Source organism: Salvelinus fontinalis, chromosome 35 (genome assembly GCF_029448725.1).
Source record: "Salvelinus fontinalis isolate EN_2023a chromosome 35, ASM2944872v1, whole genome shotgun sequence".
Classification (NCBI taxonomy): domain Eukaryota; kingdom Metazoa; phylum Chordata; class Actinopteri; order Salmoniformes; family Salmonidae; genus Salvelinus; species Salvelinus fontinalis.
Genome location: NC_074699.1, coordinates 3,770,788 through 3,787,045, shown reverse-complemented (window position 1 = coordinate 3,787,045; position 16,258 = coordinate 3,770,788). Strand labels below are relative to the sequence as shown.

Below are 16,258 nucleotides of genomic sequence, written 5' to 3'. Positions count from 1 at the left end.
GATAAGAGGAGGTAATGTGATGGAACATTTTATGTTTGTGCTTTTCTAATAATGAATTTCTGTGTTCCGTTTTTGTGCTTTTCTAATAGCCAAGTTCTGTGTTCATGCAAGTGACTGATTGAACGAATCCTCACTATCGGTATCAGCAATTTGGCAGTATGCCCAGAATCTTGTTTTGAGAACGAAAGGATATCTCAGTTTCAAGATCTCAGGTTGGAGAGAAGAAGCCTCGTGAGGTATTGGTCTGTCACATGCCTGAACCAGTATTGGTTGGTCACATAAATTAACCAAACGTTAAGGATGAATGAATTATGACCAGCTAAATCATGCAAATATAACTTGTCTGTGTGTCACTTCAGACCAGTACTTTATGCATCTAAGTTTGACTGTGACTTCTCCAGTTAAGTGTTAATAAACAAGGATAAATTAAGATTGACTTCGAGTGTCTCTGTGTAGAATTTCCATAACAGTCGCTACATCTTGATTGGACTCCACCTATGGTAATTAAATTGTTTGGACATTATTTAGAAAGAAACACACCTGTCTATATAAGGTCCCATAGTTGACAGTGCATGTCAGAGCAGAAACTATACCACAAAGTCCAAGGAACTGTCTGTACAAACCATGGCTGCTGCCCAAACAGTTACTGTTATTAGGCTGTGGTGTGTTTTCATGTTGAAACCTCCAGGACTGACTTTACTGAATGCAGCACAGCTTGGCCAGCTAGGGACATGGCTAACTTTCCCTACCATTGCTTCATTGGCAACATAAGCTCCATATCTCTTTGCACCAGTGCAAAGTGTACATTTTGGTAACAATTTATTTGACAATCTGGTTAACAATATGGTTAACAAATTGTTTAGTTATTGTCCATCAGCAGACCTACGGACACTAGCCACCACCCTTCTTAGTTTGGTCCATCCAGCGGTGTAAAGCACTTTAGTAAAAGTACTATAAAGTACGACTTAAGTAGTTATTTCTGGTATCTGTACTTTACTCATTTATATTTTTGACAACTTTTACTTCACTACATTCCAAAATAAAATAATGTAAGTTTTACTACATACATTTTCCCTGACACCCAAAAGTACTCATTACATTTGGAATGCATAGCAGGACAGGAAAATGGTCCAACTCACTGACTTATAAGGAGAACATCCCTGGTCATCCCTACTGCCTCTGATCTGGCGGACTCACTAAACACAAATGCTTTGTCTGTAAATTATGTCTGAGTGTTGGAGTGTGCCCCTCGTTCTGGCTATCCATAAATTAAAAAAAATAAGAAAATGCTTTGCTTAATATAAGGGGTGTGAAAATATACTTAAGTATGTTTTAGCAATTTAATTTACTTTTGATACTGAAGTATATTTCAAACCAAATACTTCTAGACTTTTACTCAAGTAATATTTTGCTGGGTGACTTTCATTTTTACTTGAGTCATTTTCTATTAAGGTGTCTTTACTTTTACTCAAGTATGACAATTGGGTACTTTTCCCACCACTGGGTTTATCTTGTGTGAGCATGGCTGGTGAAGGTGTCAGAAATGATAAAATACTAGAGTCACTCACTAAGCATATTCCCCTAGCAAAGGATTAATAATAAACTGAAGAATGGCTTAGTCAGATTATTGCACTTTCTCGTGAAAAATAACCTATGACAAATAAGATTCTTTAGAGATATGCCTCAAATTTACCCATCTTATGCATTGGGAACTTATAAAGGGAGCCAATGGTTCAGAGGGGAACGCAATAATGATGATACACCACAGAATGGGATTGTCAACCAGACCAGGCATCGGTCAAATAGACCAGAAGTGTTATTGTCAACCATTGGAGGCATTGGTCATTACTGTATTTGTGACCGACAGAGTCAGAACCCGGGACTTCTACAAGTGTAGTCACACAACCATCTCTGTTACATATGAATGTATCCAATGAATATCTATAGTGCGGACAACACTGTCCGAGTCTTTGAAATGATACTGAAGATTAGGAGTGCTGTCCCCTTTCTGAGAGGGGGCTGACAAGCACCGACAGTATGGAACATGCAGGCGTTATATGGGTTTTCCATGCGTTGGCAGTGTTACATGTTGGTTCTGATGCGAGCACACATTGCTGATCCATTTAAGCCATTCTGCCTTGTGTTTTGATACAGATATTCTAAATACGTGAGCTTGCTCCCCTTGTGTGGGTGTATTGACCTTGAGTTACAGACCTGAGCCTATCCACGTACCAAAGGAGCTCAACCACTCTATTTACACTTAGACAGACAGGTAGGAAAAACCTCACTATTCCAAGGCAACAGAGCTTAAGAGATTTGAGTCCACCCCCATGCAAGGTTTAAGAAAGGTCCTTGTCAGATGAAAGCAATCAAAGATGGAGCAATACCCTTATGATAATATTTATAGGTGCAGAGAGGATAAAAGAGCTGGGGCAACCCTTCTTCGTCACTAAATCAAAAGGGAGAACCCAACAGGTGAGCATGTTGACTTTGCAGACTTTTGTGTACACTGCTGATTTCATTGACTGTCTCTGCCTGTAAATGTAATTCCTTAGTGTGTGTGTGTAGCCTAGTGTATATCTGAATGGCGTGCGTGTTTTCCCTGAATCTTTATGTTTGACTGTAATGTTTGTATTTGTCATGCTCAAAATAGATGACACAGCTTGTGGAGAGAGGAATAACTCGATCTGGAACGGTTCAAAGACAGTATGCACTTAGAATAGTTCAAAAATATTTTCATCACTTACTGAGATCTTTTCAACGTGACTAATCTGAATAGAAGAAAAATATGGGAAAACTACCATTGATAAATTGATATTGTAATGCTCATTTGAATTCTAAATGGTTTTAAATTGCGCGAATATTAAATTGTTACTATTGTTGAAAAGTTGAAAGCCTTTCATGAGATTTGATATTTAAACTAAGATTCTGATGTAATGTCATCTCTTAATTGTCTCCCCTTTTCACCTTCTAATTTACTTTGGTACCCGGGCTGTAGCTGTTTCTAATGCAATAACATAATAATACAATAATAACAATAAATTTTCCCTCATTTCAAAAGACTAAGTCATGCACATTATTTTAGGGCGTTACAGATTATTTGATAAACTAATTGACGATTTAATCTGAACATTTAATGTCATCTAATTCAACATCATTCTGGTGATACATTTGTCCTCCCTTCTTCCCTCCCCTGGATGCCCGCATTAAATTACATTAAATTACGTTTTATAGACAATCTTATCTTGTCCATGGCAGAGTAACAATAATAGCCTTAAGCTCATTCCATTCATCCTGGCCACAAAAGGTCTAAGAGGACTATGTTGATGTAGAACAACATCTATTCTCTTTCTCAGTGAGCGAAGTAGCTTCCAACAGCATACTATCTTTTTCCTCCCAAATCTACTATTGGTTTTGGTTCGTGACCAAATAGAAAATGACTCATCTGACCTTGTCTGTATTCTTTAGGTGATTTCAGTATATCTCAGATTTTGACAGCATTATCTCTGACAAACATCTTTAACAGATCCACAGCAATTGAAATATTTTTATTTTATACATTTAACCTTTATTTAACTAGGCAAGTCAGTTAAGAGTGAAATTCTTATTTACAATGGTGGCCTACTCTGGCCAAACCCAGACGACACTGGGCCAATTGCGCGCTGTTCCTACGGGACTCCAAATCCCGGCTGGATGTGCTACAGCTTGGATACAAACCAGGGACTGTAGTAACGCGTCTTGCACTGAGATGCAGTGCCTTAGACCACTGCGCCACTCGGGAGCAATGTCCTCTGAGTGGTTGTGAATCCCTGATTGAAATGGTAGATAAAATGTCCATTGGGAGACCAAGAGGGAACGATATGTGGTCTGAGAAAATCTCAGTAAGGAAAAGATCCATTATGGCCATAATCATATTCAGGTTGTAAATGAATAAATAAAATGTTTCATATAATAGAAGTGATACAACGGGTGAGGTACTTTGTCTGGTGCTTTGGCAAATGTGGCACACATAACCCTATATGCCACCCATCATATAGGATTACATTTCCTTAATGATTTGGGGTGGCCTTATAAAGGGAGTCTGACGGCCTTATAAGATATACTTTGTTTAAAGTGTGACCTGACATGCTGACCAGACCGATCGCGTGTGTCTACGTGCTCCATCGCACGCATGTTGATTTTGTCCACCCACACCAGACGTAATCAGGACATGCAGGTTTAAATATCAAAACGAACTCTGACCCAACTATATTAATTTGGGGACAGGTCGAAAAGCATGAAGTATTTATGGAAATTTAGCTAGCTAGCGTGCTTTGCTAGCTAATTTGTCTTGGGACTAGAGTGTGGACCTCAGTTCATCTTTCAATCACCCACGTGGGTATATGCTCCTAAAAACCAAGGAGATGGCACATTGGTAACATGCTGACCACACAGCGCGCGTTACAAAATAAATATACACATACATGTTATTCAATCATTGCACCCACACTGCTTGCGCATGTCATGCGTAGCCAGGTGCTAAAATAGAACTTTGTTCCATTTGTGATGATTGATGTGCTGCAAGTCCTGCCTCTCCCATCTACTCATTGGTAACATGCTGACCACACCGCTCGCGTCGCATTTGTGGGCGTTGCAAAATAAATGTACACATACATGATATTCAATCATTACACCCACACTGCTCGTGCATGTCTGCGTAGCAAGGCACTGAAATAGAACTTGGTTATATTCTGCTTGACACGCTGCAAGTCCCGCCTCTCCCATCTCCTCATTGGTTTTTAGGAGCATATACCCATGTGGGTGATTGAAAGATGAACTGAGGTCCACACTCCAGTCTAGTTGTTGGTAGTAATGTACCTTAAAGTTGGTTGCCAACCGTCATATAAAGTCCAAAGTAGAAGAAGCCTGAAGGAGGATAATTAATCTGTGGAATAATTGTTAGAGTAGAGGACCTTGTGCATTTCAGGTAAAATAACATCCCATGTTTATATCCCATGACAAATTAGATAGCAACAACAAGCTAGCTAAATTGGCATACATTTTTTATGCTTTTCAACAAGTCCCCAAATTAATATAGTTGGTTCAGAGTTTGATTTGATATTTCAACCTGCATGTCCTGAACGCGCCTGGTGTTGGTGTACAAAATCGACATGCGCGTGATGGCAAACGAAGACGCACGCGTACGAGCGGTCTGATCAGCATGTGTTTCCCTGCTGTATAGCAGATTCCTGAAGGGACCTGTTCTCCTTGTGGAAGCATTATGTACTGCACCCACTTAATGACGCTGCAGCTGGTCGTCATGGCAACGCTGTGGGTGACACCAGTGAGAGCGGGGACAGACTGCATGTATGGCTGCCGACTAAACAACATGACCATCACCGTGGAGAGAGAGGACTGTCACGGAAGCATCACCATCACCACCTGCGCCGGCCTGTGCGAAACGACGGTAGCTAAATAGGGATAGACAGTACTTATTTAGGGTTGTGTGTTTATTAGGTACCAAACTGGACAAGACTGATTGAAACAGGGAGGGCCTACTTGGCCAATAGAACACACATTTTTATTTTCTGATGCACAGTGTTCTGTTGAGTGCCCTAATGAACACACCCCTGTACAATTGTTTTTCATTACATTGAGTTATATATATTTTTGCTCTCAAGTGGCGCAGTGGTCTAAGGCATCTCAGTGCAAGAGGCATCACTACAGTCCCTGGTTCGAATCCAGGCCGTGATTGGGAGTCCCATAGGGCGGCGCACAATTGGCCCAGCGTCGTCCGGGTTTGGCAGGTGTAGGCCGTCATTGTAAATAAGAACTTGTTCTTAACTGACTTGCCTAGTTAAATAAATAACAAAATATATATATTCTGTTGCATGTGAGCTGTTGGGTAATATATGCTACATTTTCTGCTGTTTAATTTAATTGACTAGGAGTATGTGCTAATTGACCTAAATCATTAATTCTACTATTTGACGTTGCACCAGGTTGCATCAGCAGCCCTTTGATATTACTGAACAAAATTATAAACACAACATGCAACAATTCGTAAGATTTTACAGAGTTACAGTTCATATAAGGGAATCAGTCAATTGAAATAAATTCAATAGGACCTAATCTATGGATTTCACATGCCTGGGCAGGGCTTAGGCCCACCCACTGGGGAGCAAGGCCCAGCCAATCAGAATTCGTTTTACCCCACAAAAGGCCCCCCCCCCCAGACGATCCCGCAGGTGAAGTCAGTTGTGGAGATCCTGGTTACACATGGGCTATGGTTGTGAGGCCGGTTGGACGTACTCTAAAATGACTTTGGAGGCAGTTTATGGTAGATAAATTAACATTCAGTTCTCTGGCAACATTCCTCCAGTCAGCATGCCAATTGCACACTACTTCAAAACTTAAGACATCTGTGGCATTGTGTTGTGTGACAAAACTGCACATTTTAAATTGGCCTTTTATTGTGCCCAGCACAAGGTGCACCTGTGTAATGATCATTCATTTTAATGTTTCTTGACATGCCACACCTTTCAGGTGGATGGATTATCTTGGCAAAGGAGAAATGCTTACTAAAAGGGATGTAAACAAATTTGTGCATAACATTTCAGAGAAATAGGCTTTTTGTGCATATGGAACATTTCTGGAAATTTTTTATTTCAGCTCATGAAACATGAGACCAACACTTTACATGTTGCGTTTATATTTTTCTGTGTAGATCACAATGGCAGCAGAAGAGTAACACTATGAATCATGCAATAATTAAAAAAATATGGTTTCCATTAGCCGAATCCCAGATTGGTTTGAGTTGTCTTGCCAAGCACTATGGTTATTGTCATGCCATGAGTTGACTATACATTACAACAGATCTGGGACAAGGCCAGTGTTCAGATGATTTCAATTTACCGGTATGAATGCTGTTGTTGGCAGGATCTGAACTATCAGAGCACATGGCTGCCGCACTCCCAGGGGGCGTGTAACTTCAAGGAGTGGTCCTACGAGAAGGTCTACCTGGAAGGCTGTCCATCCGGAGTCGACCCCTTCTTCATACCCGTAGCCAAGAGCTGCGATTGCATCAAATGCAAGACGGACAACACCGACTGTGATCGCATAAGCATGGCAACACCCAGCTGCGTAGTAAACCCACTAGAAATGTAATACTGTAGAGTTAGGCTGTTGCAGCAGCCAGTTTGTTAAGCAACGGTTTGACTAGTCTATGGTACCGTTTCCATTGTTGATGTGCTATCACAATAAAACACTACTTAAGTCTAAACGTATTTGCTTTTAAAATATACTTAAGTATCAAAAGTAAAATGTATAAATAAACAAACCAGACCGCACTCACTTTTCTATTTACAGATAGCCAGGGGCAGGGTCCAACAAGCATGTCCTTAGTGAGTCCACCAGATCAGAGGCAGAATGGATGACCGGGGATGTTCTCTTGATAAGCGTGTGAATTAGACCAGGGATGTTCTCTTCATAAATGTGTGTGAATTAGACCGTTTTCCTATCCTGTTAAGCATTCAAAATGTAACAAGTACTTTTGGGTATCAGGGAAAATGTACGGAGTAAAAAGTACATTATTTTGGGGGGGAATGTAGTGAAGTAAAAGTAGTCAAAAATATAAAAAGGTACAGGTCACCACAGAAACTACTTAAGTAGTACTTCACACAACTGTGACTATGGGACATTTATCACTACCCAAAAATAGACCTAATAGGTCACAGAAAATAATTGTGAAATTGAACAGAACACTCTGTAATGGAGATTATCTGTGGTAAAGCGGCATGCTTGATTCGACCGCTTAACACCTCGTGAACATTTCTAGGAAACTGTCGCAAAACCACACAAATGATACTGAAGAAGCCACCAGTCATCGCCCATAATCATGATAAACTTTTTGTAGGGCTCACCACAAGGGTCTGGACACTCAAATATTTTTTATATGAATTAAGACCAATTTAATTGACAGCTGTGGGCACAAAACAAATATGTAATCACTAATCAAAACAAGTGGAGAATTGCAAAAACCATGAGAAAAGGCAGAAAATGAAACGTGGGAAATTCTTCAGGCATGCATACTTTCGAAAAAGGTGGAAACAAATCTCCGTCATATACCTCTTTTTCCTTTGCATGAGATCTCGTAGCGAGGTACCGGCGAAGTGTATGCGCACACACTTTCTTGAATTGATCCTCTCGGTACAGGAACTAAACTACATATGCAATGTTTATAACACTTGGTTGAAACCATTGTGGGAGTATTATTTCTTATTCATTTACTCTTGATACATCTTGTGATAACTTGATTTAGTATCTTTTGGCAACTTCAGACCATTTCTTATTCTGTCCTCGTTCTACAGAAAACAAAAATGAGAAAAACAGAACATAAAAACAGTCATAGTTCAAGGCCTAAGGATGGGGGAGACTAGCCAGCGTACTTGTTGCGGATGATCTCTCCCCCCTCCACCTCAACCTGCTCGTAGAGCCACTTGCGGTCACAGCGGCACTCCACGCCACACCTGCGGGAGCTACACTCGGGGCAGGGGTAGAAGCAGCCCATGCAGTCCGCGTCCAGGCAGTCACACATGTCCTTGCCGCAGGAGAGCAGGCGGCCTTTGTTGTCATACACTTTGCTCTTCGCCCCTATAGTCTGTCTGCAAATACACAAAAACAATGGGAACGTCTGACCTGGCGCCTGTATGTGACTATCGTCTGCGTCTTGCTTACTTGGTTGTACATCATTTACAGAATGACACTGTTTTCTGCTGGTTTACCTTCTCCCTGATACAAATTTTGACTGACTAGTCTCTCCAGTAAAAAAAAGCAACCATTTGAAATGCAATGATGAATACAAGCATACGTTGCAGCCTTCGAGGAAGGTAGCAGAGCAGTGGACCCATGCAGTGATGGATTCTGAAAAGTGATGGTTTCCACTCTTACCGGTCAGTGTTGGAGGAGATTCCTCCTCGTCCTCCACCTCGTTTCTTGCCATCACCTCTTCCCTGCAAAAACAAAAAAATAACTGAGTGAATGTTGATAGATGAAACAGGGGAAGTATGCTCTTGTGCACGTGAAAACAAGGCTCTGAAAAACAGCACTTAACTGTGCAGAAGTTCACCAACACCTGCTATACTCTGCAACAGGATTTACACTAACATTCATTTAGAGGGGTGACACCCATCTGTGAGAGGTGATAAAAATATTTTTAAAAGTTGACACACCTTGCCAGTATCCCGGGTACTATGTCGTTTCTCCTTGACCTTGCTCTTCTCCAGCGTCTTAGCCCTCTCCCGGTCTGACGGTGCCCCGAAGCGGTTAGCCGCATTTGTGTCCTTGGTCATCATACTCCTTTTTCGTAATTCAGGCTGCAATGTTTTTAACATACATCTTGTAGTCTAGCTGAATAAAAACAAAGACAGTTGGGTAAACTAGGTTGAGCAACTATGAAACCATACATTACCTTCGATGAATCAGCACCGAAAATGGTGGGCACGGCATCTTCCCTAAGAAACTGTTTTCCATTGTAGTCTCGGAAACAATCTGGGTTGAAATGTTCTGAGCAGAGGCAAGTGTTAGGTGTAGGGATGAAGTTTTTCATCCCCAAACTTTGTACCCATTGGTTGGCAAGCTGAGGCTTACTGATGGGGAACCTGAAAATAGGACAAGAAACACTACTTAACACAAGCATGCATTCTCTTGCGCACGCATAAACACACCACATTTAGCTACAACAACATTTGAAGAACGTTAGCAAACTAGCTAACGTTAGCTTGAAGTCCTTTACTCCTTACCTGTAAAATCGTATTTCTGACCCTTTGATAAACTTGTTGGTGCAGCCGTTTACTGCACAAGTGACAGGCATGATGAACCTCGTGCTTGTACGGTCTGATGTCAATTTATTTAGTAGCAATATAAACTATCGGAAGCACCACTTCCAGTCCAACGCCTGTGTTGTTACTTCTTCTTCAATGATACAATTGAGGTCTGCAAACAAACGTTAAAGGTGCATGCCGCCACCTACTGTGCTGGAGGGTGTCGTAAATCACGGTTTACAAGATTAGCTCCAAATTTCTAAATCCTCTTACCTACTAACTCAGTACTTATGAGGAAATAAAAAATGAGCCCTACTAACTTCCAATACACCCTCCCACATCACCAAAATCCCTTCCAAACCCCACCATCCTCAATGACTCTACACTTCAATCTTTCCATCTCTGTTCCTCTGCATACACATCACGGACAAACTGAAATGGTCCACCCATGCAGTGTGGTGAAGAAGGTGCAACAGTGCCTCTTCAACCTCAGGATGCTGAAGAAATTTGTCTTGTCACCTAAAACCCTCAAACCTTTACAGATGCACAATTGAAAGCATCCTGTTGGGCTGTATCACTGCCTGGTACGGCAACTGCCGCAAGGCTCTCCAGAGGGTGGTGCGGTCTGCATAACGCATCACCGGGGACAAACTACCTGCCCTCCAGGACACCTACAGCACCTGATGTCATAGGAAGGCCAAAAAGATCACCATGGACAACAACCACCCGAGCCACTACCTGTTCACTCCGTTACCATCCAGAAGGCCAGGTCAGTACAGGTGCATCAAAGCTGGGACCGAGAGACTAAAATGCAGCTTCTATCTCAAGGCCATCAGACTGTTAAACAGCCATCACTAACACAGAGAGGCTGCTGCCTACATACAGACTTGAAATCATTTGCCACTTAAATAAATGGATCACTAGTCACTTTAATAATGCCACTTTAATAATGTTTACATATCTTGCATTACTCATCTCTTATGTATATAATACCATCTATTGCATTTTGCCTATGCCACTCTGCCATTGCTCATCGATATATTTATATGTATATATTCGTATTCCATTACTTAGATTTGTGTGTATTAGATAGTTGTGGAATTGTTAGATTACATATTAGATATTGCTGCACTGTCGGAACTAGAAACACAAGCATTTCACTACACTCGCAATAACATCTGCTAACCATGTGTATGTGACCAATAAAATTAGATTTGATTTTAACATTCAATAATATTACAACACATGCTCCACCGTTTCATCGACCATACACTCCAGACACAAACCATTCACATGCTTGACAACCAGCTGTAATGACGAGTTCAATGTACAATGTCCTAGGCACAATGAAGAAAACACCACCTCTTCCCTCCTAGTCTGACCTATGAAGCTTGGTACACCGACCTTTCTTTGGAGGACATATACTGTAAATGCCGGCCCTTTGGCTCAGAGTCCCATCTCCTCTGCCACAGATCTATCAAATTAGCTCTGATCTTACATTTCACCTCACCTCTAACCAGTGGAACATTAATATAAATTATATCTTGTTTTAAAGCTCTTTTGGCTAACTCTTTTGGTCTACAATTTCATTCCATTCCACACCCGAATGGGCTGGGACCCAGCAGAATCTCACATCTACACCCAGCCTCTCAATTCTGCATTCTAACCTTAATACCTCCAATAGTTGGTCACTCTTATTAGATTTACCAGATGATAAACTATTCAATACACAAAGGGAATCTGAGCCCACTATAATTCTGACAGGTTGTATGACCTCCACCCACTGGAGGGCAACTACTATCGCCAACAATTCAACTGAGTATACCGACAGTTCTCTGTTAGTCTTCTACATATCTGCACATCAAATTCAGGAAAGTAAACGCCTGCTCCTGTGCAACTCACTATTTGGGTCATTGGATCCATCTGTGAAAAGCAGTAAAAATGCATAAAACCTCGACCAATGTAATTGTCAACCAGTTTCACTATATGACTGACCTCTGACCAATCTTTCCTTTTCTCTACCAAGGTTAGATCAACAACAGGATCTGGGAGTAACCATGGAGGAACATTCCCTATCACCACAGAAGGTCCAACCTCAAACCACTCTCATCAGCAAGCTTTCCAACTGTCCAACCAAAACCACTGCCTTGTCTACTAGTATATTCTCAACAGTCATCTAGAACAGTAGCAGTTGGATGGTCAACCTCACAGCCTAACCCAATAAGCTAATACATTTTTTCCCCCACTGTATATCCAAAGGAACCTCACCTGCCTCCACTAGTAAGGCACATACAGATATTGATTTAAATGTACCATTACATATCCTTAAAGCTATATATAAAACTATATACTGGATACTGTCCAGCCTCTGAAGCCAAGTCGTTGACACTGTTCCATAAACTATACACCAGTAATCAATTGTCGTCCTGATCAGAGCTCTATAAATATCCATCAACGATTGTCTGTCAGCACCCCATTCATAACCAGAGACCGAAGGCATAAGATTCACCACCTTCTAACACTTTGTTTGAACATTTATGACATGCTCTTTCCATGTAAACTCAGCAAAAAAAGAAACGTCCTCTCACTGTCAACTGCGATTATTTTCAGCAAACTTAACATATGTTCATACAAATATTTACACAACAAGATTCAACAACTGAGACATAAACTGAACAAGTTCCACAGAAATGTGACTAACAGAAATGGAATGATGTGTCCCTGAACAAAGGGGGGTCAATATCAAAAGTAACAGTCAGTATCTGGTGTGGCCACCAGCTGCATTAAGTACTGCAGTGCATCTCCTCCTCATGGACTGCACCAGATTTGCCAGTTCTTGCTGTGAGATGTTACCCCACTCTTCCACCAAGGCACCTGAAAGTTCCCAGACATTTCTGGGGGGAATCAAATCAAATTGTATTTGTCACATACACATGGTTAGCAGATGTTAACGCAAGTGTAGCGAAATGCTTGTGCTTCTAGTTCCGGAGGAGGATGGTCCTATCCCTCATCCTCCGATCCAACAGGTCCCAGACGTGCTCAATGGGATTGAGATCCGGGCTCTTCACTGGCCATGGCAGAACACTAACATTCCTGTCTTGCAGGAAATCACACACACAACGAGCAGTATGGCTGGTGGCATTGTCATGCTGGAGAGTCATGTCAGGATGAGCATGCAGGAAGGGTACCACACGAGGGAGGAGAATTCCTGTTCCCTGTAACGCACAGCATTGAGATTGCCTGCAATGACAACAAGCTCAGTCCGATGATGCTGTGACACACCGCCCCAGATCATGACGGACCCTCCACCTCAAAATCGATCCCGCTCCAGAGTACAGGCCTCGGGGTAACGCTCATTCCTTCGATGATAAACGCGAATCCGACCATCACCCCTGGTGAGATAAAACCGCGACAAAAGCACTTTTTTGCCAGTCCTGTCTGGTCCAGCGACGGTGGGTTTGTGCCCATAGCCAACGTTGTTGCCGGTGATGTCTGGTGAGGACCTGCCTTACAACAGGCCTACAAGCTCTCAGTCCAGCCTCTCTCAGCCTATTGCGGACAGTCTGAGCACTGATGGAGGGATTGTGCGTTCCTGGTGTAACTCGGGCAGTTGTTGTTGCCATCCTGTACCTGTCCCGCAGGTGTGATGTTCGGATGTACCGATCCTGTGCAGGTGTTGTTACACGTGGTCTGCCACTGCAATGGACGATCAGCTGTCCGTCCTGTCTCTCTGTAGCACTGTCTTGGGCGTCTCACAGTACGGACATTGCAATTTATTGCCCTGGCCACATCTGCGGTCCTCATGCATCCTTCTAGCATGCCTAAGGCACGTTCACGCAGATGAGCAGGGACCCTGGGCTGTGACCTTAATTGCCTACCGTCTGTAAGCTGTTAGTGTCTTAACGACCATTCCACAGGTGCATGTTCATTAATTGTTTATGGTTCATTGAACAAGCATGGAAAACAGTGTTTAAACCATTTACAATGAAGATCTGAGAAGTTATTTGGATTTTTACAAATTATCTTTGAAAGATATGGTCCTGAAAAGAGGACGTTTCTTTTTTTGAGTTCATATCGCTCATTGAACAATAGACCCAAATATTTGTACTTAAAAACTCTCCCCATAGGCTGTCCATTCAGAAACAACGGTATATTATCAGCAACTTTCTTCTTTGAGAAGAACATACAGCAAGATTTCGCCACCGACAATTCAAAACTCCAGTCAATCGACCATCTTTCAACATCCATTATAGCCCGTTGAATAGAAGTTCACATGAGAGATATTCCTTCTCCTCATCCAAATAGCTCCATCATCAGTATATAGGGAAACCCCAATACCCCTACCTACATTTGAAAACACATCATTAATCATAATGTTTAACAAAATAGGACTGATAGCACTGCCTTGAGGAATACCGTTGTCAACTCCATAGGCATCAGATATATTGGATCCTATTTTAACGCAATTAAATAAGGCCAAAACACAGTTATATAGACTCCCACCAATACCAATTATTTATATATTAATCAGTGGGGCTCCCGAGTGGCGCAGCAGTCTAAGGCACTGCATCTCAGTGCTAGAGGCGTAACTACAGACCCTGGTTTGATTTCAGGGCTGTATCACAACCGGCTGTGATTGGGAGTCCCATAGGGCTTTGTTCTTAACGGATTTGTCTAGTGAAATAAAATAAAATGCAAAGAGCGATTAAATAAGGCCAAAACCCAGTTATATACTGTCGTGGATATTGTGTTACAGAGACATCAATCAGGAGCTCTTCCTGGGCTGACCCAGCAGTTGTCTTATATTTTGGCTATACACAGACAAGTTATATTTGCATGATTTAGCATAACTAATGAATCATTACCGTTTTGTTTCATTCATGTAACCGACCAATACTGTTTCATAACACGTGACAGACCAATACCTCACGAGGGTTCTCCTCTCTAAGCTGAGACTTTGAAACTGAGATATCTTTAGTTTGTTCTCAAAACAACGTCATTTGTTTTCAAAACACGGTCTGGGCGTACTGTCAAATTGCAGCCACTGATAGGGGTGATTTGTACAGTCAGCCACTTGCATGAACACAGACATAGGTTATTAGAACAGCATATGAATAGAACACAGAAATGTGTTATAAAGAAAAGCACAAACATTAAAATTCCCATTACAATCGTCTCCCACCAATACCAAGTCTTTCTATCTTAATCAGTGGGGCTCCCGATTGGCGCAGCAGTCTAAGGCACTGCATCTCAGTGCTAGAGGCGTCACTACAGACCCTGGTTTGATTCTGGCAGGTAGCCTAGTGGTTAGAGTGTTTGGCCAGTAACCGAAAGGTTGCTAGATCAAATCCCCGAGCTGACACGGTAAGGTAAAAATATGTTGTTCTGCCCCTGAACAAGGCACTGTTCGTAGGCTGTAATTGTAAATAAGAATTTGTTCTTAACTTAACTGACTTGCCTAGTTAAATAAAAAAATAAAATTCCAGGCTGTATCACAACCAGCTGTGATTGGGAGTCCCATAGGGCGGCGCACAATTGGCCCAGCGTCGTTAGGGTTTTGCCGGGGTAGGCCGTCACTGTAAATAAGAATTTGTTCTTAACCGACTTGCCTACTTAAATAAAATAAAGTAGGCCTGCTCTCCACATGGTGTCCTATGCCTTTTCAATGCCAAAACACACAGTAGCCATTCATTCTATCATAACCAGAGTTTTTTCAATTTCATTGCTCACCTTTACTAACGCATCCAAAGTAGATCTACCTTTACGGAATCCACTTTTACATTAACTCAATAAACCTCTATGTTCCAGGAAACATGACAATCTGTAGACTATCCTCTTTTCCATCCATTTACACAAGTTAGAGGTCAATGCTATTGGTCTATAACTATCAGCACATGAAGGGTTCTTACCAGGCTTTACAAAAGGTCATATTACTGCACGCTTCCAACCAGAAGGTATAACCACCTCACTCCAACTCGTATTAAATAATTCCAGAACATGTATGACCTCATCAGGTAGACGCTTAAACATTACATAGAACAGCTGTTCATGAGCTGGGGCTGTATATCCACAGCCTTTTAAGACTGAACACATCTCATATACGGTAACAGTATCCCTTTTCTTATACACATTAACATGAGCATTTAAAATCTCAAACGTTGCTTATACTTAATCCAAAGTAACCCCCACTATGTGCCCAAGCAAATGTCTTCCTGAACAAGTCATCTTTTTCTTGATCAGTTACAGACATTTTCTGACCCACAACCAAAACTGGAATTCGAGTGGACTTGCTTATTCCAGTCATCTTCTTTAACATAGACAATACATGTCCCAGCTCAGTACCCCTGCCTATTGTAGAGCAGAACTGTCTCCATGCATTTCTCTCAACAGACTTAATGACCCCACGTACTAAACCTCTCTTCCTTTGGAAATCAAGTTGATTCTCTGGAGTCATATTC

At 41.7% G+C, this 16,258-nt stretch overlaps 2 protein-coding genes across 3 annotated transcripts; one reads left to right on the top strand and one right to left on the bottom strand.

Annotated features, from left to right (window-relative positions):
• The first annotated feature begins 2,373 nt into the window (after positions 1-2,373).
• Positions 2,374-7,261, top strand: fshb (follicle stimulating hormone subunit beta). Of its 2 annotated transcripts, none has more exons than XM_055899099.1 (3): positions 2,374-2,475; positions 5,225-5,446; positions 6,919-7,261. In XM_055899099.1, the coding sequence occupies exons 1-3, from the start codon at positions 2,392-2,394 to the stop codon at positions 7,144-7,146; spliced, it is 534 nt and encodes a 177-aa protein (XP_055755074.1). In that variant the 5' UTR covers positions 2,374-2,391; the 3' UTR covers positions 7,147-7,261. The 2 variants fall into 2 exon arrangements, with proteins under 2 accessions (XP_055755074.1, XP_055755073.1); XM_055899098.1 differs by having other exon boundaries at positions 5,222-5,446.
• On the bottom strand, positions 6,624-9,990 carry LOC129834258 (ARL14 effector protein-like). Its single transcript, XM_055899097.1, has 5 exons — positions 9,780-9,990; positions 9,449-9,638; positions 9,210-9,353; positions 8,929-8,990; positions 6,624-8,642 (listed from the first exon to the last, which is right to left on the bottom strand). Exons 1-5 carry the CDS (start codon positions 9,848-9,850, stop codon positions 8,414-8,416), a joined length of 696 nt encoding a protein of 231 aa, XP_055755072.1. The 5' UTR covers positions 9,851-9,990; the 3' UTR covers positions 6,624-8,413.
• Between the last annotated feature and the right edge of the window lie 6,268 nt (positions 9,991-16,258).

Coding starts and splice junctions, on each gene's coding strand:
- fshb (XM_055899098.1), top strand. CDS start 2,392: ATGATAATATTTATAGGTGCAGAGAGGATAAAAGAGCTGGGGCAACCC. Junction 2,476..5,221: donor CAAAAGGGAGAACCCAACAG/GTGAGCATGTTG, acceptor CCTGCTGTATAG/CAGATTCCTGAAGGGACCTG. Junction 5,447..6,918: donor CCGGCCTGTGCGAAACGACG/GTAGCTAAATAG, acceptor TGTTGTTGGCAG/GATCTGAACTATCAGAGCAC.
- LOC129834258 (XM_055899097.1), bottom strand. CDS start 9,850: ATGCCTGTCACTTGTGCAGTAAACGGCTGCACCAACAAGTTTATCAAA. Junction 9,639..9,779: donor TCAGAAATACGATTTTACAG/GTAAGGAGTAAA, acceptor TCCTATTTTCAG/GTTCCCCATCAGTAAGCCTC. Junction 8,643..8,928: donor ATCTCCTCCAACACTGACCG/GTAAGAGTGGAA, acceptor GTGTATTTGCAG/ACAGACTATAGGGGCGAAGA.